This window comes from Alligator sinensis, unplaced genomic scaffold (assembly GCF_000455745.1).
Source record: "Alligator sinensis unplaced genomic scaffold, ASM45574v1 scaffold292_1, whole genome shotgun sequence".
In the NCBI taxonomy this organism is placed as follows: Eukaryota; Metazoa; Chordata; order Crocodylia; family Alligatoridae; genus Alligator; species Alligator sinensis.
In genome coordinates this window covers 910,834-929,031 of record NW_005842509.1, presented here as the reverse complement: position 1 = coordinate 929,031, position 18,198 = coordinate 910,834, and the positions used below count along the sequence as shown (strand labels likewise).

At 43.9% G+C, this 18,198-nt stretch overlaps 1 protein-coding gene across 5 annotated transcripts in view; it reads right to left on the bottom strand.

Annotated features, from left to right (window-relative positions):
* Positions 1-18,198, bottom strand: part of TTLL1 (tubulin tyrosine ligase like 1) — a 30,168-nt gene that overhangs the window by 5,294 nt on the left and 6,676 nt on the right. For 4 of the 5 annotated variants that reach the window (XM_025213200.1, XM_006031533.3, XM_025213201.1 and 1 more), the window contains 7 exons: positions 17,651-17,859; positions 9,403-9,583; positions 7,687-7,824; positions 7,449-7,557; positions 5,794-5,937; positions 3,954-4,040; positions 2,722-2,885 (listed from right to left, as the gene is read on the bottom strand). In XM_025213200.1, the coding sequence (XP_025068985.1) occupies positions 2,722-2,885; positions 3,954-4,040; positions 5,794-5,937; positions 7,449-7,557; positions 7,687-7,824; positions 9,403-9,583; positions 17,651-17,859 (1,032 nt within the window). The remainder of the gene's footprint in view (positions 1-2,721; positions 2,886-3,953; positions 4,041-5,793; positions 5,938-7,448; positions 7,558-7,686; positions 7,825-9,402; positions 9,584-17,650; positions 17,860-18,198) is intronic. The other variant, XM_025213202.1, reaches the window with a different exon arrangement.

Genomic DNA, 18,198 nt, shown 5'->3' with positions numbered 1-18,198 from the left:
CCACACAGGGGCAGAAGGGGCCGGAAGCAGAAAGCACCAGCCATGGGGCAGGCTAGGGGCCGCTTTTCCCCATGCTCAACACCAGCTTCTACCCTGCCAGCAAGCAAGGGATCGGGGCTGTGTGCTGCCCCCTGCCTATACCGTGGGGCTGGGGGGCACTGGGAGTAAGCAGGTGCGGGAGCCAGCAGGAGCACAGGGCCTACACTGGTGCCCCAGGGTCAGTGCTGGCAGGGCCCAGAGTAGGGTGGCAGGAGCGTGGGGTCCCGGCCGGCAGGGCCTCTATGGAGCCGGACCAGCTCCCTCTCTCCCGGCTGGTGCAGCCCAGCCCGGCTCCACAGACCCCTGCCAGCCTGTGCCCTGCTCTGGGCCCCATCAGTGCTGGCCCTGGGACATTGGTCCCAACACATTGGGACACTGGTCCCAAGATGGTGACTAGGGGGCGGGGCGCCTGTCAAGGGGCCCTCGACGGCCTGCCAAAACTGGGTAAGCAGCCCTCCACCTGAAATAATTGCCTGCCCCTGACTTACATGGTAGTCTAATATGTCACTGTTCAAACTGAGTTATGCGGCTAAAAGTTTATATGACTAGAAAAGCGAGCACTTGCCGTTATACTTCAATAAATATTTAAATTGGCAAACTTATGATAAGGGTTTTTTGATCAGTAACATAGAAAATTAGCTACAGAAATTTGTGAAGCTAATTATCACTCATGTATTTCTTCCCACTGTTCCTATAGATTCACAGGTAAGTAAGAAGATAAGACTACTTGTTTAGTAACATCACCATCCAGCACAAATATAGGAGCCACTGGAATTCCAGAATGACTGACTGAATTGTGACACCAGTAAATGATTCACATAAGAATTGGCAAATTAGAAAGTAGATGGTATTTAAACAGAATGTAGTTTCTTGACAATCGACGTAATGCAGCAAGTGTCTCTTTAAATGTATAAACCCACAATGGCATCAGATATCCCTGCTTTCCATTAATTTCAGTTACTGGGTGTATCCAAGGGCATAATTTGGCTCAAAATTAAGGAATACCATAGCAAGCAACAAATAAAAGTGATATTAGTATAACACTTTCTGAAGAAATAATGCTCATTTCTGGCCCATTAACCAATATGAAATATAGCTACCAGATAAAACAATTAACTCCAAATGTTGCAAACATTTATGAACATGTAACATTTTGGGCCCCACACTTCTAGAAAGATGTGGAGAGATTGGAAAGAGTACAGCAGAGAGCGATAAAAATTATTATAGGCTTGAGAAGCATGACTTATGAGGACAGGATGAAAGAACAGTCTGGGGAAGAGAAAACTTATCAAATCCCCCCACAGTCTTCCAGTACCTAAAGGGTAATTAGAGAAAAGGGTGGAGATGTCCCTTGCACCCACAGAGAAAAGTCTAAGCCTAGGAGCAATTCCCTCAAACTGTAGCAGAGGGAATTTAGATTGGAGTCTAGGAAAAAAACTTTCTGACTATGAGGGTGGTTAAGCATTAGGAGCAGGCTACCTAGTTGTGGCATCTCCATTCCTGTAAATTTGAAAGAGCAGGTTAAACAGACACTTGGGGCTAGGGTAGCTGTAGTCAGGAATGATTCGACCTTGAGCAGGGGTTTAGATAGATGACTTCATGAGGTCTCTTCCAGCCCTATTTTCCTATGATCCTATAACAGTAAATGTATTCATGTTTATAAGTGTTTGAAGGACCGGGGTGTTAAAAAGACGGCATAAACTAGTACAAGGCTGTCCAACTGGCAGACTGCAGGTTGCAAGTGGCCTATGAAGGGTTAAGGTGCAGCCTCTGGGCTCTGGCCCAGGCTCACTTCCTCCATAGTTCTGTCTGCTGTGACAGTAGGGGTCTCCAGGTTCCCATTCCCTCCTCCTGCTTCTGGCTCCTGCTCCTGCCCCTGCTCGTGGAAGTAGTGCAGAGGGAAGCTGCTGTTTGGGCACTAATAGGAGAGCTGGGCTGCCCACGTGGCAAGAGAGGCTGAGTTGCCACTTTGAGCATGCAGCTGGGAAAGAAGCTACACAGCTTCTGCTGCACAGTAAACAGGAGGTAGCTGTGCTGGCACAGCAAGGAAGACCCATCTGCAACCACTACAGCACACAGCCCCCTCCCCCATGCTGTCCAGAAGTTGGGCAGTTAACACTACTACAGTAGTATTAGATCTTAAATAGGTTCAAAATATTTAGGTAGTTCCAACTGCATTGGGGTATTTTCTTCAGCATCCCTCTAAATACATCCCAAATTAAAGGGAAATATTAGAGCTGAAGGTATATCATGAGTTTAATTCACACATTACAGTCAACTATAAAAATCTTGGAATTCCATTGTTTTAACATCACTTCTATGAATTGCAAGAGCTGAGTGACAACATTTACATGAATTAACAACGTATTTATTTTCTTGATACACATTCATGTATAACTGTTACTTATATATTATACTCAATGCAATGTGGATTACTATGCATCTTAAAGAGTGATAACTGCTTCAACAATGGACAGCCCACAACTCAACTTTTTACTTGAAAGCATATCAATGCCAGTATTATTCCAGCTCCAAACATACTGCTGATGTGCACAGAGCCCTTTCTGTCCATCTTTCACACCACGAAGAAATTCATTTAATCTATTTGGCCTGTCATAAAAGTTCTTCCTCATTCAAGGGACAAAGCTATTCACATTAACATAGGACATGGGTAAAACTTACAAGACTTCATAACTTCCAAGAGCTTCTTTTGGTGGAGATTTATTCCATTTACAATCTGGAATTTCCCCATTAGGCACCGCAATGTTAAGTGTATCATTAATAAGATTGTATTTGAGGATGCGATCATTGGCTGTGCTGGAGGTAAGAGAAGGGGATGCATTGACCTACAAAAGAAACAAATATTTCCTATTCAGTATTTACATTTACACATAGTTTCTTATACAGAACTTAACAACACTACCATGTTTTAGCCTGGAAATTAGTCCACATCTCAACAGAAAACCATAAAAAAAAAAGAAACTGAGCTGTCCATTTCATATTTTCTATCACTATCAGTAAATTCCCTTCAGGATCTGACTGAAGGGTTTTTTTGTTCAAACTAAATTCAGCAGCACTTTTGGGTTTATAAGTTGAGATAACATCAACAACAACAAAAAGTTAACATTTCTCATTTACCTCAGCTGGGCAGTTGTTACATATGGGCCTCACAGACCTATTTATTATGAACAAACTGCTCTGATTTGTAAGCCTTCTCTGAACTCCTCATTGTCACAGTCTTCTTGGCCAGTAAAATGTGTAAGAAGCCTTTTGCTATGGGGACTCTCTATTTAGTTTATGCCCAATTAATAAATACAAACAAATTTGCTAGATAATTATAAATGTAAGCTGGCATCCAAACAAAGAACTGCTAGCTTTTAAAATGTAAGCTTACTAATAAGATTTGGGTAAAGTGAAGCAGGAGAGAGACTATGTTGACCCTAAAGTAGAAATTAGTGAACCAGAGAAAATTATATAACCATGTGTCATCTTAAATTTGCCTTCCTGTTACGTGTATCCTTTCTTCTAGCTTTGCTACGTTTGAGCTGTGCTGTGGACAACAGCTGAGCTTTAGCAGGTCTAGATTTACACGTGACTGAGTGCATACGAATTTTACAGCTACTGGCGCATTAAAGATGTTGGCATTCATAAAACCGCAGGAGTCCAAGTATATTGTGAATGCACCTGGATTTTACCAGTCTGTTGAGCAGAAGGCCACAAGTTTACTCTTGAATTTGGACATGCTGCAAGTCCCAAAAGCTATTCTGTTGCCCTACTTTGCAACAGCCTTCCCAATCTACACTGATCTGAAAAAAGGGAAGTCTCAGGCTTCAAAACAGCAGATGAACTCTTCTCAGCTGTTGTGTGAAAGGAAACAATGAGGATGTTTGTTTATACGTCCTCCAACACTTTACCTCAATAAGCCATGGTTTAAGCTTGTCATCAATGATAATATCATATCCATAGCACTCAAAGCAGTGTTTATCGTTATTCATTACAGGCTGAAACAAATTAAAAAGAAGCATTAAAGGATAAAAACTTGCTAAGCAGCTTCAAAGATTATGGACTTATTTTGCCATGTGGTACATATACAGGGCACTAGTTTTACATGCCAGTTCTCATAAAACATTTTCTACTCTTAAAGATAACATTTTACTAATGTATTTAGGATTACCTTTATTTTTTCAAGGTAAATGTCATCTTCTCCAGCTCTGACTATTATGATAGTAATTATATTAATGGATAATATTTGATTATTGAGCTTTGATGAAAATTGTCATCTGCATATCCTACAGTATTGCAGGATTTAAAATACCATTTTAAATGCATCACATGAAAACAAAAGCATTAAATACCTTTTTGCAATAGAAAGTCAGGTTTATTTACTCTGGGGAAGAGAAGACTAAGGGGGATTTGATCAGTCTTCAAATATCTTAAGGGCGATTATAATGAAGATAGAAATAGGCCATTTTCTGTGGTCCTCAAGGGATAGCACAAGCAGCAATGGGTGCCTGTATGCGTGTGAGGATGCCGCTCTGACACACTGTAGCTACACTTTATAAAGGCTGTAATTACAGCACGGAGCAGACTCAACCGAGTCTGCTAGTGCGAGCTAATTAGCATTCTCCAGCAGCCTCCGCATCTCACACATTCAGCATCCCTGCACATCAGAATGGCAGTGGGGGCACTTTAACGGAAGCTTGTTGAATGAGCTTTAATTAAAGCACCCCCACTGCCATTTTGAAGTGCTGGACACTGAAGACACGAGATGCTGCGGTGCTTTATTTAGAGTGGTTTTCGAAGGAAGGAAACTTTATTGGAGAAGTATTTTTTTCATGCTCCAAAAGCACAAAGGAGACAAAAGTATCAACACATTCCCTCCCTGTATTTGTTTTCCTTCCCTCCCCAACAGTTTTTACTCTCTTTAACAGCTCTGTTAATACTGAGACAGGCTACCTTTTCTTCTTGCCTCTGATTCAGCACTTCGGGAAGCCTGTCTTCTGCAAATGCATAAAGTTACTCAGTGAAGGTACTCGCGCATTTTAAAGCCCTGTCAAGCCATTAATGAGTTATTTTTACATGGGTTTTGGATAACACCATTTCTCGTTTAACAGAACTGCAAAAAAATCACACAAGCTTACTAATCTGTAACATTCCCAACCTTCTGTGACATAATGTCTTTCAGATTTAGTTTCTCTTTGATTAACTTCTTTACAAGGCAAGTGCTAAGGGTTTGGAACAGGCTCCCCCCCAGAGATGGTACAGTCACCCACTCTGGCAATCTTCAAGAGGTGTCTTGATGCCCATCTTGCTGGGGTTGTCTGATCCCAGTAGTCTTTCCTGCCCAAGTGCAGGCGGACAGGACACGATGATCTGTAAGGTCCCTTCCAACCCCTAACAACTATGAAACTTGGTATGACCAAAACAGTATCTTGGGCACAGGCAGAGCTCAGAAGTATCCACAATTTTAGTGTTTTAAAAGTGCACAGGGGCGGGCAATTATTTTGGGCAGAGGGCCGCTTACTGAGTTTTGGCAAGTCATCGAGTGCTGCATGACAGGCAGTCCAAGGCAGATTAATATTAATTTTCTAAATTTTTTAGGGGCCCTGTGGGCCAGACAGAATGGCTTGGTGGGCCGCATCTTGCCCACCGCTGTATTAGCAGGAGGTAAATTTCTTCACGGTTATTTTCAGGGGAACTCAGAGGTTGCAGCCACAAAGCTATCACTGCCACTATTTCATTAACATTACTTACTGAAACTGCCTTCAGTGACTGTACAATTATCCAATGGATTTCATTGAACAGCTTATTAGTGACCTCCTTTCCACGAGTGCTCTCTAGATACAGATGCAAGTTACTCACTGTCCATTTGCCTCCATGAATGTGATTATAGTCATCCTAGAGAATTAAGACATTAATTCAGTCTCAAGGAATTTGCTATTATTTAGAAGTTTTGTTCTCATGCACAGAAAACTTAAAATTTGTTTTTAAGCAGAAAGTTGCTGGGTTTTTCAGTTTGTTTTGCTACATGATGGTTTATAAAGGTCAAGCTCAGCTTCTACTGTTATTATATAAACATGGAATACGTTCTTATCACTTCTATATCGAGTTACATTTTTTAAAATGCAGAAATGGGTATTAAAACTTGCTTTGTGGGAATTTCAAGTACGAAGTACCAAAAACAAACCGACAAAAACCACGTTTTGTCTATTTAATGACCAAGCAGAGGACAGAGGAAGCGGAGGTGACGACTAGGCAATCTGATTTCCCAAACAGAAAGGAAACAGCTTGGGTTTTATTTGAGGAAGACTGATATATTTAACAGTAACTGTACTGCTGTTAATATACTGCTAATTTAGCACTTATATTTAAATATCTTTCATTTATGTTTAATGGTCTATTCATTACAAGTGTGGTTTATTAGACATTTTCCAAGCCAGAAAATAAATTAATATTAAAACCAGCATGCAGAGAGAGACACCAAATACCAATACGTCATGAAGATACTGAAATTATACATTTTTGCAGCATCTTATTGGAAATATAATTAATAATTTTAATATTTAAAAAAACCCCATTTGGCTGCACTACTACATTACAATCTATACTGCAGCTGTGACCAGGAGGCTTACTTGAGGAGCCTTGAAATATATTGGGTTAGAATGGCAGAGAAAAAAAAAACAGGGTAGTTTTGAGCTAGCTAAAAGTACATGCACACTAATGAAGCTCCTCCATATGCCAGAACATAATTTTTAGAATACTAAAAGGCTCTTCTTTGAGAGCTGTCAAAACTACTTGTTATGAAAGGTTGTTATATTATAGCTACAACATACCTAGAAGCAAAAATGAAGAGAACCTATAGAGGAAGACAGTTCACTCATGAGTACAAGGCCCAAGAAGCTTCTGCATGTATTTACAGCCTCGTGTCTGAAAATGTGTACAAAAGCCAGCATCTGAAACATGCTGTTCTCAATAGTTCCTCCATGAAAAATGCCTTAGGATCCCAGAGTTCAGCTAGCAGATATAGACTAAAAGCTTCATCCTCTTCGAATCTACTCTGATGACAAAGCACTTGTCCTGACAGGCTGAATGGATGAGATGGGACAGATGACCACACAATCGGGAGTAGTTAACAAAGAGCTCGACCACAACTGGAGCATGTTGTATCACTCATACCTGCCTCAAGGCCCTCAGGAAATTGCCAAACAAAAACTGAAAACAGCACAGCTTGCTGTCATGTTTGTGTTTTACACACTCCCACAAATACACATTAGAAAATGTAAGCATATTCCTGAAGAACCAGCCTTCCCCTTTGTTCTTAATAGTCATTTCAATAGTTTGCTTGGCCATGCCTAATATTAGATTGCAAATGAACATTTAAAAAAAAAAAAAAAACTCATAACACTTACCCCATGTTTCTGAATGGCAACGTTTGTAAGATGTACAAACATATTATCTAGCTCACTTGTACTTGGAGTATATTTTACAGTGCAAAACCGGCAAAATCCAAGTTTATACCTAGAAAAAAAAAGTATTAAAATATATATTAAATGCAACTGAAGTTGAGGAAAACAAACATTAAAAACTTCTCTAGCCAATGAGAACAAAGGTATTTCTTTTTTAAGGGACAAATCTATATAATCTTACATGTAACATCGGAGTGGACGATATGTAGACACTAACACATACAAGCGGAGATCAAATTTCTTCCCTCCAATCAGTAAAGGATTGTTGATATAGAGAGAAATCACATAGGCTTCTTTAGAAGAAGATTGAGAAACAAACCTATAAAACAAAACCAAAACAAAACCAAATCTTCTACATTTCGAATGTGATTATTATACAAAAATATTTTCCCTTCCTCAGAAGCATTCTGACAGAAATCCTATAGTACCATTAACATTTAACATTTCCCTAGTTAATGTGTGCAGGACAAGTTTGCATCATGTATGCAAAGCAGTTAAAACAAATGAACAAGATAAGCTTTAAGCATTGTAGGGTAGCATGCATATTAGACTCAGATTCAGCAAGCTACATTTATCCAAAAGACCCATAAACAAAGGCACTGAGGCCTTAGAGACTACATTTCATCAAGAAGTTACACTTATGGTTTAAAAACTATCAAACCAATTTAATGTCAATATTGAGTTTCCACTTCAACAACCCTTATTCATATGTATTCTAACACAATCAGGCTAGTGTTGCCTTGCTATTAATCTGGAGGGCAATCACCAACCCTTTCAAGCCAGGGTAGAAAAAACAACTTAAGGAGAAACCATAAAATTGTTCTTCAGATGTTTTTTTTTCTTCCCCCACTGTGAAAACAACTGCCTGTAGTTACTGTCTTTATTAGAAGGGGATTGTCAAAAACTAAGCAATAAAGATTTCCCTTTTAGTAGAAGAGCCATATTAGATGGGTTACAATACCAACAAGAGTAACAGACCCTTCCCCCCCACCATGTTCTTTCTTTTTCTCTCTTCCTTCTTCCCAATGAATGCCCTAGTTTGTCTGTGCTTCCTATTCACAGGGCCCAGCTGTTTTCTCTGCACTGAACTACAGTAATGAGCCACAGCTGATAGCTCCTCTCTCCAGGCCTCATGGGGAGGGAGTTCAGACAGGCCAGTCTTTTCTTCTCAGAACAGTGCCTGGTTTTCATGATTCATTTGACTAGGGAGGTATGCACAGTGGTCACATGACCTTTCCAAAGCTGAAAATTAAATCACTTAATGAAAGATTCTCCTTTAACTCCCAGGTCTTCAAAATCAAGCAGCAAAATAGTTATTCCAGCCTGCCCATGACATTTTCCTCCCTTGCCTATCTAGACATACAAACCCCAGATCTACACTGAAAGCATATTTCCACAGTTTGCTAAATGACTGCTTGTCACGCAGCACCAAATGGAATAATTTGCACTAAACAGAATCAGAAGGTCAACAGGTTTTAAGTGACATTAAAGAGAGAGAGAAAAATGATAGCTCTGCCAAATTAATGCTTAATGGCTTTTTGCACAGAGAAAGATCTCTGTTTTATAAAACATGCCTAACACTAATTCTAATATTATAAAAGGCTAAGTAAGTCTGTCCATAATGCTTCATTCACACTCTGGTGGAAACAGCCAATCAGAGTGCTCCAAGCATGGGGGAGTGCCACCATGATTCCAAAGCCATGCCAATGACGAGACAGAGGGTTGGGGAGCCGGCCTCGACCCCCCACCCTGTAAGTGGCAGAACAGTGGCAGCATAGGGCTTTAGGTGGTAGCACTCCATCTGTGATGCCCCTCCTCTACCCCCCCACCTGTCATTCTTGACAGGCAATTGGCTAGTAGGTTATAACAAAAGACTGTAAACCTATTTTAAACTTACGAAGATGTTTTGCTGTCTCTAGACCATTTCTTAATTTGAGAGAGTTTATTAATAAGAAATATCCCCTTTCCTTGAGCTTTTCCACAAGGTTTCATAATCCAGGTGCTGGAAGGATTTTTTCTGAATTCTTCAACAAAGAGATTGTAATCAGCAGGAAGCATAAAGGTGACAGGCACAAAATCTAAAGTAGTTAAAAAAAAAAAAGACTTGGAATACTACATCTGACAATGACAGTGATGCACCAGTGAATACATCTTCACTAACTTTCCATTTTTTTCTATTACACACTTCTGAACTAAGATAAAATGGAACCTAACATTAACATACAAATAAGGCTGGTCACAATACTAATCCTTCAGGAACACCCTCTAGCCCAAAGGTGGACAATTATTTGGGCCTGAGGGCTACATAGTGAGTTTTGCTGAGCTGTTGTGACCTGGGTCAGCATTCCCCTACCACACGCAACAAGTCACCACAAATCCTATGGGCTTTGTGTGGGCAGGGAGCAGTGTTTGGGAGAGGGATGGGTGTGATCTGCTCTCTGCATGCCCTGCCTGGCGGGGGTTGGGATGTGTATGGGGAATGTGCATGGAGGGAGGTGGGGGAACTGCCTGGGAGAGAACCAGTGGTGAGGGGAGGGAGGATGAGGCATACGCAGCAGAGCTCACCCAGTTCACAGCTGCCCCCACAGTGCTTGCATGGGGCCAATCCCTACCCAAGATAGCCTGAGCCGCAGTCCCATCTGCACCTGCCAGCTACAGTCAGCATGCAGCTTCTGGCAGGGCTGTTCCTGGTACAGATGCAGATAGCCAGGTGCTGCTCCCCTTGCCTCCAGTTGGAGCCGCTCAGCTGAAGCAATGCAGTAGGGGGAGGAGTGGGAGGAGCTACCGCTGGAGGTAAAGGGAGCAGAGTAGCACTTGGCTGACAGCAACCACACCGGGAACATCCCCACCAGAAGCTGCATACACTGGCTGGGGCCTGGGCTGTTCTGCTCCCCTTAACTCCAGCTGAGACTCCTGCTCCTGCTTTGCTGCTCTTGGACTGGCCCCATGTGAAGTACTGTAGGCCAGATCCAGTCAGCTGGCGAGCCAGATCTGGCCCGTGGGCCATACTTGGCCCACCCGTGCTCTATCCTGAAACTTTCTTTTCTACCATCACCCATTACCATCTCCCCTTCAGATAATTCCTCACCAACCTTGCATTAATATCCCATCTTCTCCAGTTTGAAAATTTGTCTATATCAAATACTTTTCTGAAGTCCAGGTTCAATCTAAAAAACATTTCCTGTCTGAAAAACCAGTTACCTTATCCAAGTAAAGTATTAAGTTAGTTCAGTATAACCCACCTGTGATAAACCTGTGTTGCATTTTATTCCATTTTCTCTTTACCTCCATGTTAGTCAATTTGTTTTGCAATCCCACATGGTACCGAGGTCAACCAAATGGGTGTGTGGCTGCCTGAATCATTTCCCCTCCTTTTCTTACATATAGTTACTGCCTTTATTATTATCCATGAATAGAAAGAGGTAGTTAACCATGTCAGTTTGAAGTCAGAGCTGAGTGGCACCTTAGAGACCAGGAGCTTCTGTAGGTGGAACCTACTTCATCAGATGCCACGCTGCCCGCAAAAACTTATGTCCTTCTGAAGCACTCAGTCTCTAAGGCAGGGGTGGGCAAAGTCTGGCCCATGGGTCAGATCGGGCCCATAGTGGGCTTTCTTTGCCAGCAGCCCCTATGGCAACAGCTTCTTCTGGCTTCCCGGGCACCCACCACCAGGGGCAGGACCCATGCAGGCAGAAGATGCGGGTGGGTGGCTGGGATGGGGCCACAGCTGGAAGCAAGATGGGTAAGTAGGGCTGGGAGATGCTGGGATCTTGTGGGAGAGGGTGAGCCATGGCACAGCTGTGAGCTGTTGCCTGCACACCCCTACGATGAGTGCAGGTTGCACAGACAGGGGCATGCAAGCAGAGGATCATGGCTCTGCCCCAGCTCTGGCCATGTGCTATCACTAATGCAAGGCCCCAGCCCCAGTGCAGCTCCTCATCTAGCTGCATGCCCCACCCACGCCACACCTGGGGTCTCCATGGAAGGGCTGCTGGGAAATGGAGTCTGGCTACCCGACTGCCATTTTGCCCACCCCTGCTCTAAGGTGTCACCCTGCACTGCCTTTTGCTATTCTCCAGTCACATGACACCACTTTCCATTTGAAAGATTTGGATCTCAATATCATAAGCCAGTTCCTTCTGATCATCCCCAGGCTGTGCATGTTAAACTGAGATTTCCTTCCACCCTCAGACATGTGTCGTTTCCAGTCCACAGCTCCATATCCTGCTTCCATTAGCAAGCTAGCCTCTATCTCATCATCGGAGATTCCATCCTGAGGGGATTGGAGGGTCCCATCTGCCGACCCGACCCCATGGCACAGGAGGTCGCTACCTGCCTGGGGCTCGGATTCAGAATGTCAGGGAGGATCCTGGCCTTCATTTGACCCTCGGACCAGTACCGCAGGGTCCTAATCCATGTGGGAACAAATGACAAGGCCAGGGGCAACCCAGACCGCATCATGAAGGACTACGAGGCCTTGGGGGCCAAGCTCAAGGAGACGGGGGCACAGGTGGTATTCTCCTCTATTCTCCCAGTAAGTAGACGTGGACAGCGTCACGAGGCCTGCATCAATGAGGTCAATTGGAGGCTTCGGGGTTGCTACCACCAGGCAGGCCTTGGGTTCCTGGAAAACGACCTGCATTTTTGCTCAGAGGGCATGCTCGGGTGGGATGGGTTTCACCTCTCCCCTAAAGGCAAGCGTGTCTTCTCTTCCAGGTTGGCTGATCGCATACAGCATCGTTTGAACTAGTTTCGCTGGGGGATGGGGCCACAGGAAGACATGAGGACACCTCCCAACCAAGACGGGCGATGAGCACAAGAGGTACCTAGGTAAGCGACAAGGGTCCAGATAGTCCTAGGAATCTGGGTGGGGTGCATGCACCAACAGAAGGCCTTAAATGCCTTTACACTAATGGTCAAAGTATGGGAAATAAGCAGGAGGAACTTGCCCTCCAGATAGCTAGTACAAACCCAGCCATAGTAGGGCTCACTGAAACCTGGTGGGATTCAACCCACGATTGGGTGGTAAAACATTAGGGGCTACAGACTATACAGGTGGGACAGAACGGGGGGGGTGGGGAGGTGGCGCTCTACATCAAAGAACATACACGTCCTCATTTAACAGGATGGGGTCAGAGGAGGGGCAGGCTGAAGTGCTCTGGGTCAGAATACAAGGGGGTCGCGGGGAAAGGGACTTAACAGTGGGTGTCTACTACAGACCACCCAACCAGGGGGAAGAGTTGGACTACGAATTCTCGGGTCAACTCGTGGAGGCAGTTAAATCAAGGGATGCGGTCGTCATGGGTGGTCTAAACTACCCGGACATTTGCTGGGAGGAACAGTCAGCCAGGTCTGACCACTCGCGTAGGTTCCTTGCTGGGATACAAGACCTCCACCTAACCCAGGAGGTGCACAGTCCCACCAGGGAGAATGCCCTGCTGGACCTGGTCCTGGCCACGAGCTGGTGAGGGGACTCCAGGTCCTCGACCACCTGGGCAATAGCGATCATCGCCTACTGGAATTCACCATCCAGCACAGGGTGTCAAGGGCCTGCAGCAAGGCAGTAGACCTTGACTTCAGGAGGGCCAACTTCAACAAGTTGAGATTAGTAGGAGAGGCACTGCAGTTCTGGAAAGTAGGGGAACTAGGTGTCCAAGACGAGTGGTTGTTCCTTAAGGAGACGATCCTCCAAGCACAAGGGGTGACAGTTCTAACGCGAGTCAAAGCGGGCAAGAGTGCTCAAAAGCCCCCTTGGCTCACTAAGGGCATTCAGAAACATCTGAAAGCCAAAAAAGGAGGCGTATATCCAGTGGAAGTGGGGGCTATCAAAGAGGATTATACCTCCATAACAAGAGTATGTAGGGAGGCTGTTAGGAAGGCTAAGGCAGAGACGGAACTAGGGCTAGCAACAAGGATCAAGGACAACAAAAAGTCCTTTTTTTAAATACATAGGGCGCAAAAAGAAGACACCAGGCAACATGGGGCCCCTGCAGGATACACTTGGCAATCTGGTGGTTAACAAATTCTTTGCCTCCATTTTTCTGAACAGGGGCCATGACTTCTCCCCCACCAGGGTACAGGACGGACTCAAAAGAGACTCTGCCAGGCCTAGGGTCAGGGAGGACCAAGTTAGGGAACTTTTGGAAGGACTGGACATGTTCAAATCAGCAGGTCCAGACGTGCTCCACCCCAGGGTGCTGAGGGAATTGGCAGGGGTCATCACGAGGCCCCTGGCACGGCTTTATGAGGACTCGTGGTGCTATGGCCAAATGCCAGAAGACTGAAAGAAAGCTAATGTGGTCCCCATCTTCAAAAAAGGGAAGAGGGAGGACCCAGGCAACTATAGGCCCATTAGTCTTACTTCGATCCTGGGGAAGCTCTTTGAAAAATTATCCTGGAGCACATCTGGGAGGGACCAGCAAGGGGGAGGTTGCTCAAGGGCAACCAGCATGGGTTCATTAAGGGTAGGTCCTGTCAGACCAACCGGATAGCCGTCTACGATCAGGTCACAAAATCATTGGATGCAGTGGATGTAGTCTTTCTGGCATTCAGGAAGGCCTTCGACACCGTTTCCCACCCCATTCTCATTAAAAAGCTAGGTGACTGTGGCATTGATGCCTACACAGTCAGATGGGTCGCAAATTGGCTAGGGGGCCACACCCAGAGAGTGGTGGTGGATGGGTCATGTTCAACCTGGAGGGAGGTGGGCAGTGGAGTCCCCCAGGGCTCGGTCCTCAGGCCTGTATTGTTCAATTTCTTTATCAGCGACTTGGACAAGGGGGTAAAAAGCACCCTGTTTAAATTTGCTGACAACACCAAGATTTGGGGCGAGGTAGGCATGCTAGAAGGGAGGGACAGGATACAACTGGACCTGGACAGGTTACAGGGGTGGGCAAATGTGAATAGGATGGGATTCAATACTGACAAGTGCAGGGTACTGCACTTGGGCAGGAAGAACCAGCAGCATACCTATAGGCTGGGGGACTCCCTTCTTGAAAGCACAGTGGCAGAAAGAGATCTTGGAGTCATGATCGATCCCAAAATGAATATGGGCTGCCAATGTGAGGACGCGGTCAGCAAGGCTAACCGCACCTTGTCATGTATCCACAGATGCATCATGAGCAGGTCCAAGGAGGCGATTCTTCCCCTCTTTGCGACACTGGTCAGGCCACAGTTGGAGCACTGTGTCCAGTTCTGGGCGCCGCGCTTCAGGAGGGATTAGGCCAGCATCGAGAGGGTCCAGAGGAGGGCCACTCACATGATCGGAGGCAGCAGGGCAGGGCCTACAAGGAGAGGCTAAGGGACTTGAACCTGTTCAGCCTTCACAAGAGAAGGCTGAGGGGGATCTAGTGGCTGTCTATAAACTTACCAGGGGGACCAGAGGGGATTGGTTGAGACCCTGTTCCCCCGAGCACCCCCTGGAGTAACAAGGAACAAACAGCCACAAGTTGATTGAGAGTAGGTTCAGGGTAGACATCAGAAGGCACTACTTCACAGTCAGAGCGGCCAGGATCTGGAACCAGCTTCCAAGGGAAGTGGTGCTGGCTCCTACCTTAGGGGTCTTTAAAAGAAGGCTTGATAACTACCTAGTTGGGGTCATTTGAGCTTAAGCTTAGTAGGGGGTCATATGAACCCTGTACTCATTCCTGCCCAAGGCAGGGGGTCGGACAAGATGATCTGCTCAGGTCCCCTCTGACCCTACTTCTATGAATCTTCACCTCTGTTGAAAACCGAGGCACACAGTTCAACTGGATTTTGGACCATATTTTGATGGTCTTTGGCCTCAATCCCATTCTCACAGCACAATACCCCATTTATACTTTCCTTATTCTCCATTTATATACATAGCTAAAGAACCTTTTCCCACCCATTTGAGTTTCCTTTGCAATTCTCACTTTCTCTCCATTTTGTAATGTGCTAGTCACAACCTTTCTTTGCTTATTAGTTCCTTTTCCCATTCTCTGAAATCTCTCCACTTCCTTGCCATGATATTTATTCATTCTGTTAGACCTGGAGACCCTCTCTACAACTGCATCCCAAACAAGGGTCAGAGCAAATTTCAGATCAAACTGTTCCAAGTCAGTGATCAACCGCCAGAGCGTGGGGCTCCCTACAGGTCTGGAAATTTGACAGAAGTGGAATGGTGGTGGCAGCATTAATTGCTATGGCTCTGGAAGTCATGGCAGTTAATTCTGCTATTGCTGCCAAATTTCCAGACATCTGGGAAGCCCTGTGGGCTGGGTGACACAGCCCTGTGGGCCAGCCACTCCATGGCTGGATCCAACACACAGGGTTGGACCAGTACATGGAGCCAGGTTGATGGGTTGCTTAGTGGCTGGATCTGGCATGAGGGACTGCAGTCACAGACCAGCCCCATGCACTGACCCCGAACTGAATCCAGCCTGCAGGCCAACATCTGGCCCATGAGGCCAGAGGGTTGACCACTGCTGCTTTAAGTCAAATGTGGAAAGACTAAGATTATTCTACAGTGAGGCCCTCGAGCTCATCAGTTCTATTGATTTCTCTACCCAATTCCCTTACTTTCTCAAAGTTTGCCCTTTGAAAACATAAAGCTATATTTAGAGATCTATTTTTTGCTTATTCTTCCATTTAGATTGAATCAACTCAGGACAACTTCAGCCAAGCTTATTTTTTGTAACCAGCTCTTCTATAAGATGCTTATGTCTCACCAAATCCTAGTTTAAAACAGCCCACATGGGTTTTCATGCCTGCAAACTGGACTGTCCTCTTCCCTTATGTGATTTTCAGCATGGTTTCAAGTTCTCATCATTAGATTGGGAACACGTAAAGCTTTGACTGTAGCTCTGTTACTAACTCATTCCAAGTGTGGACTTGAAATAATGGCAGCCTCTTTGCTTCTATATTGGTAAAATATTTATCCAATTGCTTCTTGGGGTATTGTTTGTGAAGGGCTTTGAGAAAGTACCAGCAAAAGGAATACAAATAATAGTGTATAGTGTGTTACCTAAGAGCCTGAACATTTATTTACACTCTGGCTCACACAGAAGATAGCAGCACTATCACCACATGCTACCATGGAAGTCTCACGTGCCAATTTTATTTTGCACTCCTTGATCACATATTTCCTTTTTTGGATTGCCTTGTTTTAGAGGTTCATGAAATATTTTAGTGGGTTTAATGGACTTACAAAAACAGCAAAAGGTGTGTGAAGACAGTTTACATGTTTTCTTTTCCATTTTACAAATATTAAAAATATTTAGTGTCCCACTACTTCCCTTCTCACCCCAGAATAATCAGCCAGTTTGAACCCATTCCTGATCCTAAACAAATGCAGTGCTCGAACTCAGTCACCTCTATCTGGCGATTCACCGAAAATTAAGCTTCAGACAGATTCCTATAAGCACTAGAGATGCACCCCAAACTCAAACTGTCAACTGTAAAATACAAACACAGATACTAAAGTGAAATACCAGCAAAGAAATGACATGGGAAAGGAGAAGAATTAAAAGGATAAAGTAATGATATGGGTGATGGAATCCTTGACCAAGACACTAGACTAGGTTTAATATCCATCAAGCAAGACAGTGTCTTAAACAATCATTCTTGCTTTTCACATCAGATAGTAGCACATTTTATGATGTGTGAATTCAGTATTAGCTTTAGTCCTAAAAACTAATACTGAACTACTACAGTTCATGCTATATTTGTTAGGATCCTGGGCAAAGATGTCAAGGGTAGAATATAAAAAAAAAAAAAAAAAAAAAAGGCTATTTTTATGGATGCTGTTTGTTCAAAGTGTGTTGAGCGTGTTGGCAGAAAATTGGGTGATGCCTGAATTTCCAGTATTCATACCATACCAATCCTGTAGACAAAAAAAACAAAACAAAACACAAAAACAAACCCAATAGATTCCATTCTTCAAAGCCTTCTGATATCTTTCACAAACTAATATTTTCTTACAGAACTTACCACAATAGAGATGTAACCTGAAAACGTAGCTAGCTTACACAAGTGTCCCAAAGCAAATTCAACATCTACTCTGCTTGTGTTTAACGTGCATTAATCTGTGGTTCTATCCTAGTGTAGGACACAAAATAATGTTTTCATGCATAATCCATGTGTGATCAATAACAAGACTTGTGCCAACAGTCAAAAATACATACCCAAATAAATGTATTTTCCATTTTCATCCTTCTCTGCAAGAGGGCTCCCTTCTTTTTCTAGTTCTTTCCTATATCTTTTGATATTCTTCACCATCAAGTCCTTCCTGGTCAGCTCATAGTGATTTGGGAAATGGTTGACAATTTGGTCATCGGAAAGACGATAACCAGTTTCCACACTAAAAACATTTCGGATGGTTTGTATGCTCATCCTGAAAGCCAAAAAAAATACTATGTGATTTCCCCCAAAGAAACAGAATTCAGGAAGAAGGCAACCAAGTTTCCATCTTCTTTACTTAGTTTTGACTAAAATGTTTTATGTTTTAAATTAAGTATCTGAAGGAAATCGTTACTCCCTCCATATTTATTTTTGTCTTTAGGAAGTATTTTTAGTTTAGGTTGTTACAACAAGTCCAACATACCTGAATCTCTGTCAGTGGGTACAGGTGAAATGCAACTAAACGAGATTTAAGGCCTAATGTTTCTGAAGCCTAATGAAGGCTAGAGTAGAGAGAACTTGTTCCCTTATCAGCCTGATGCTGTCAGAAGTC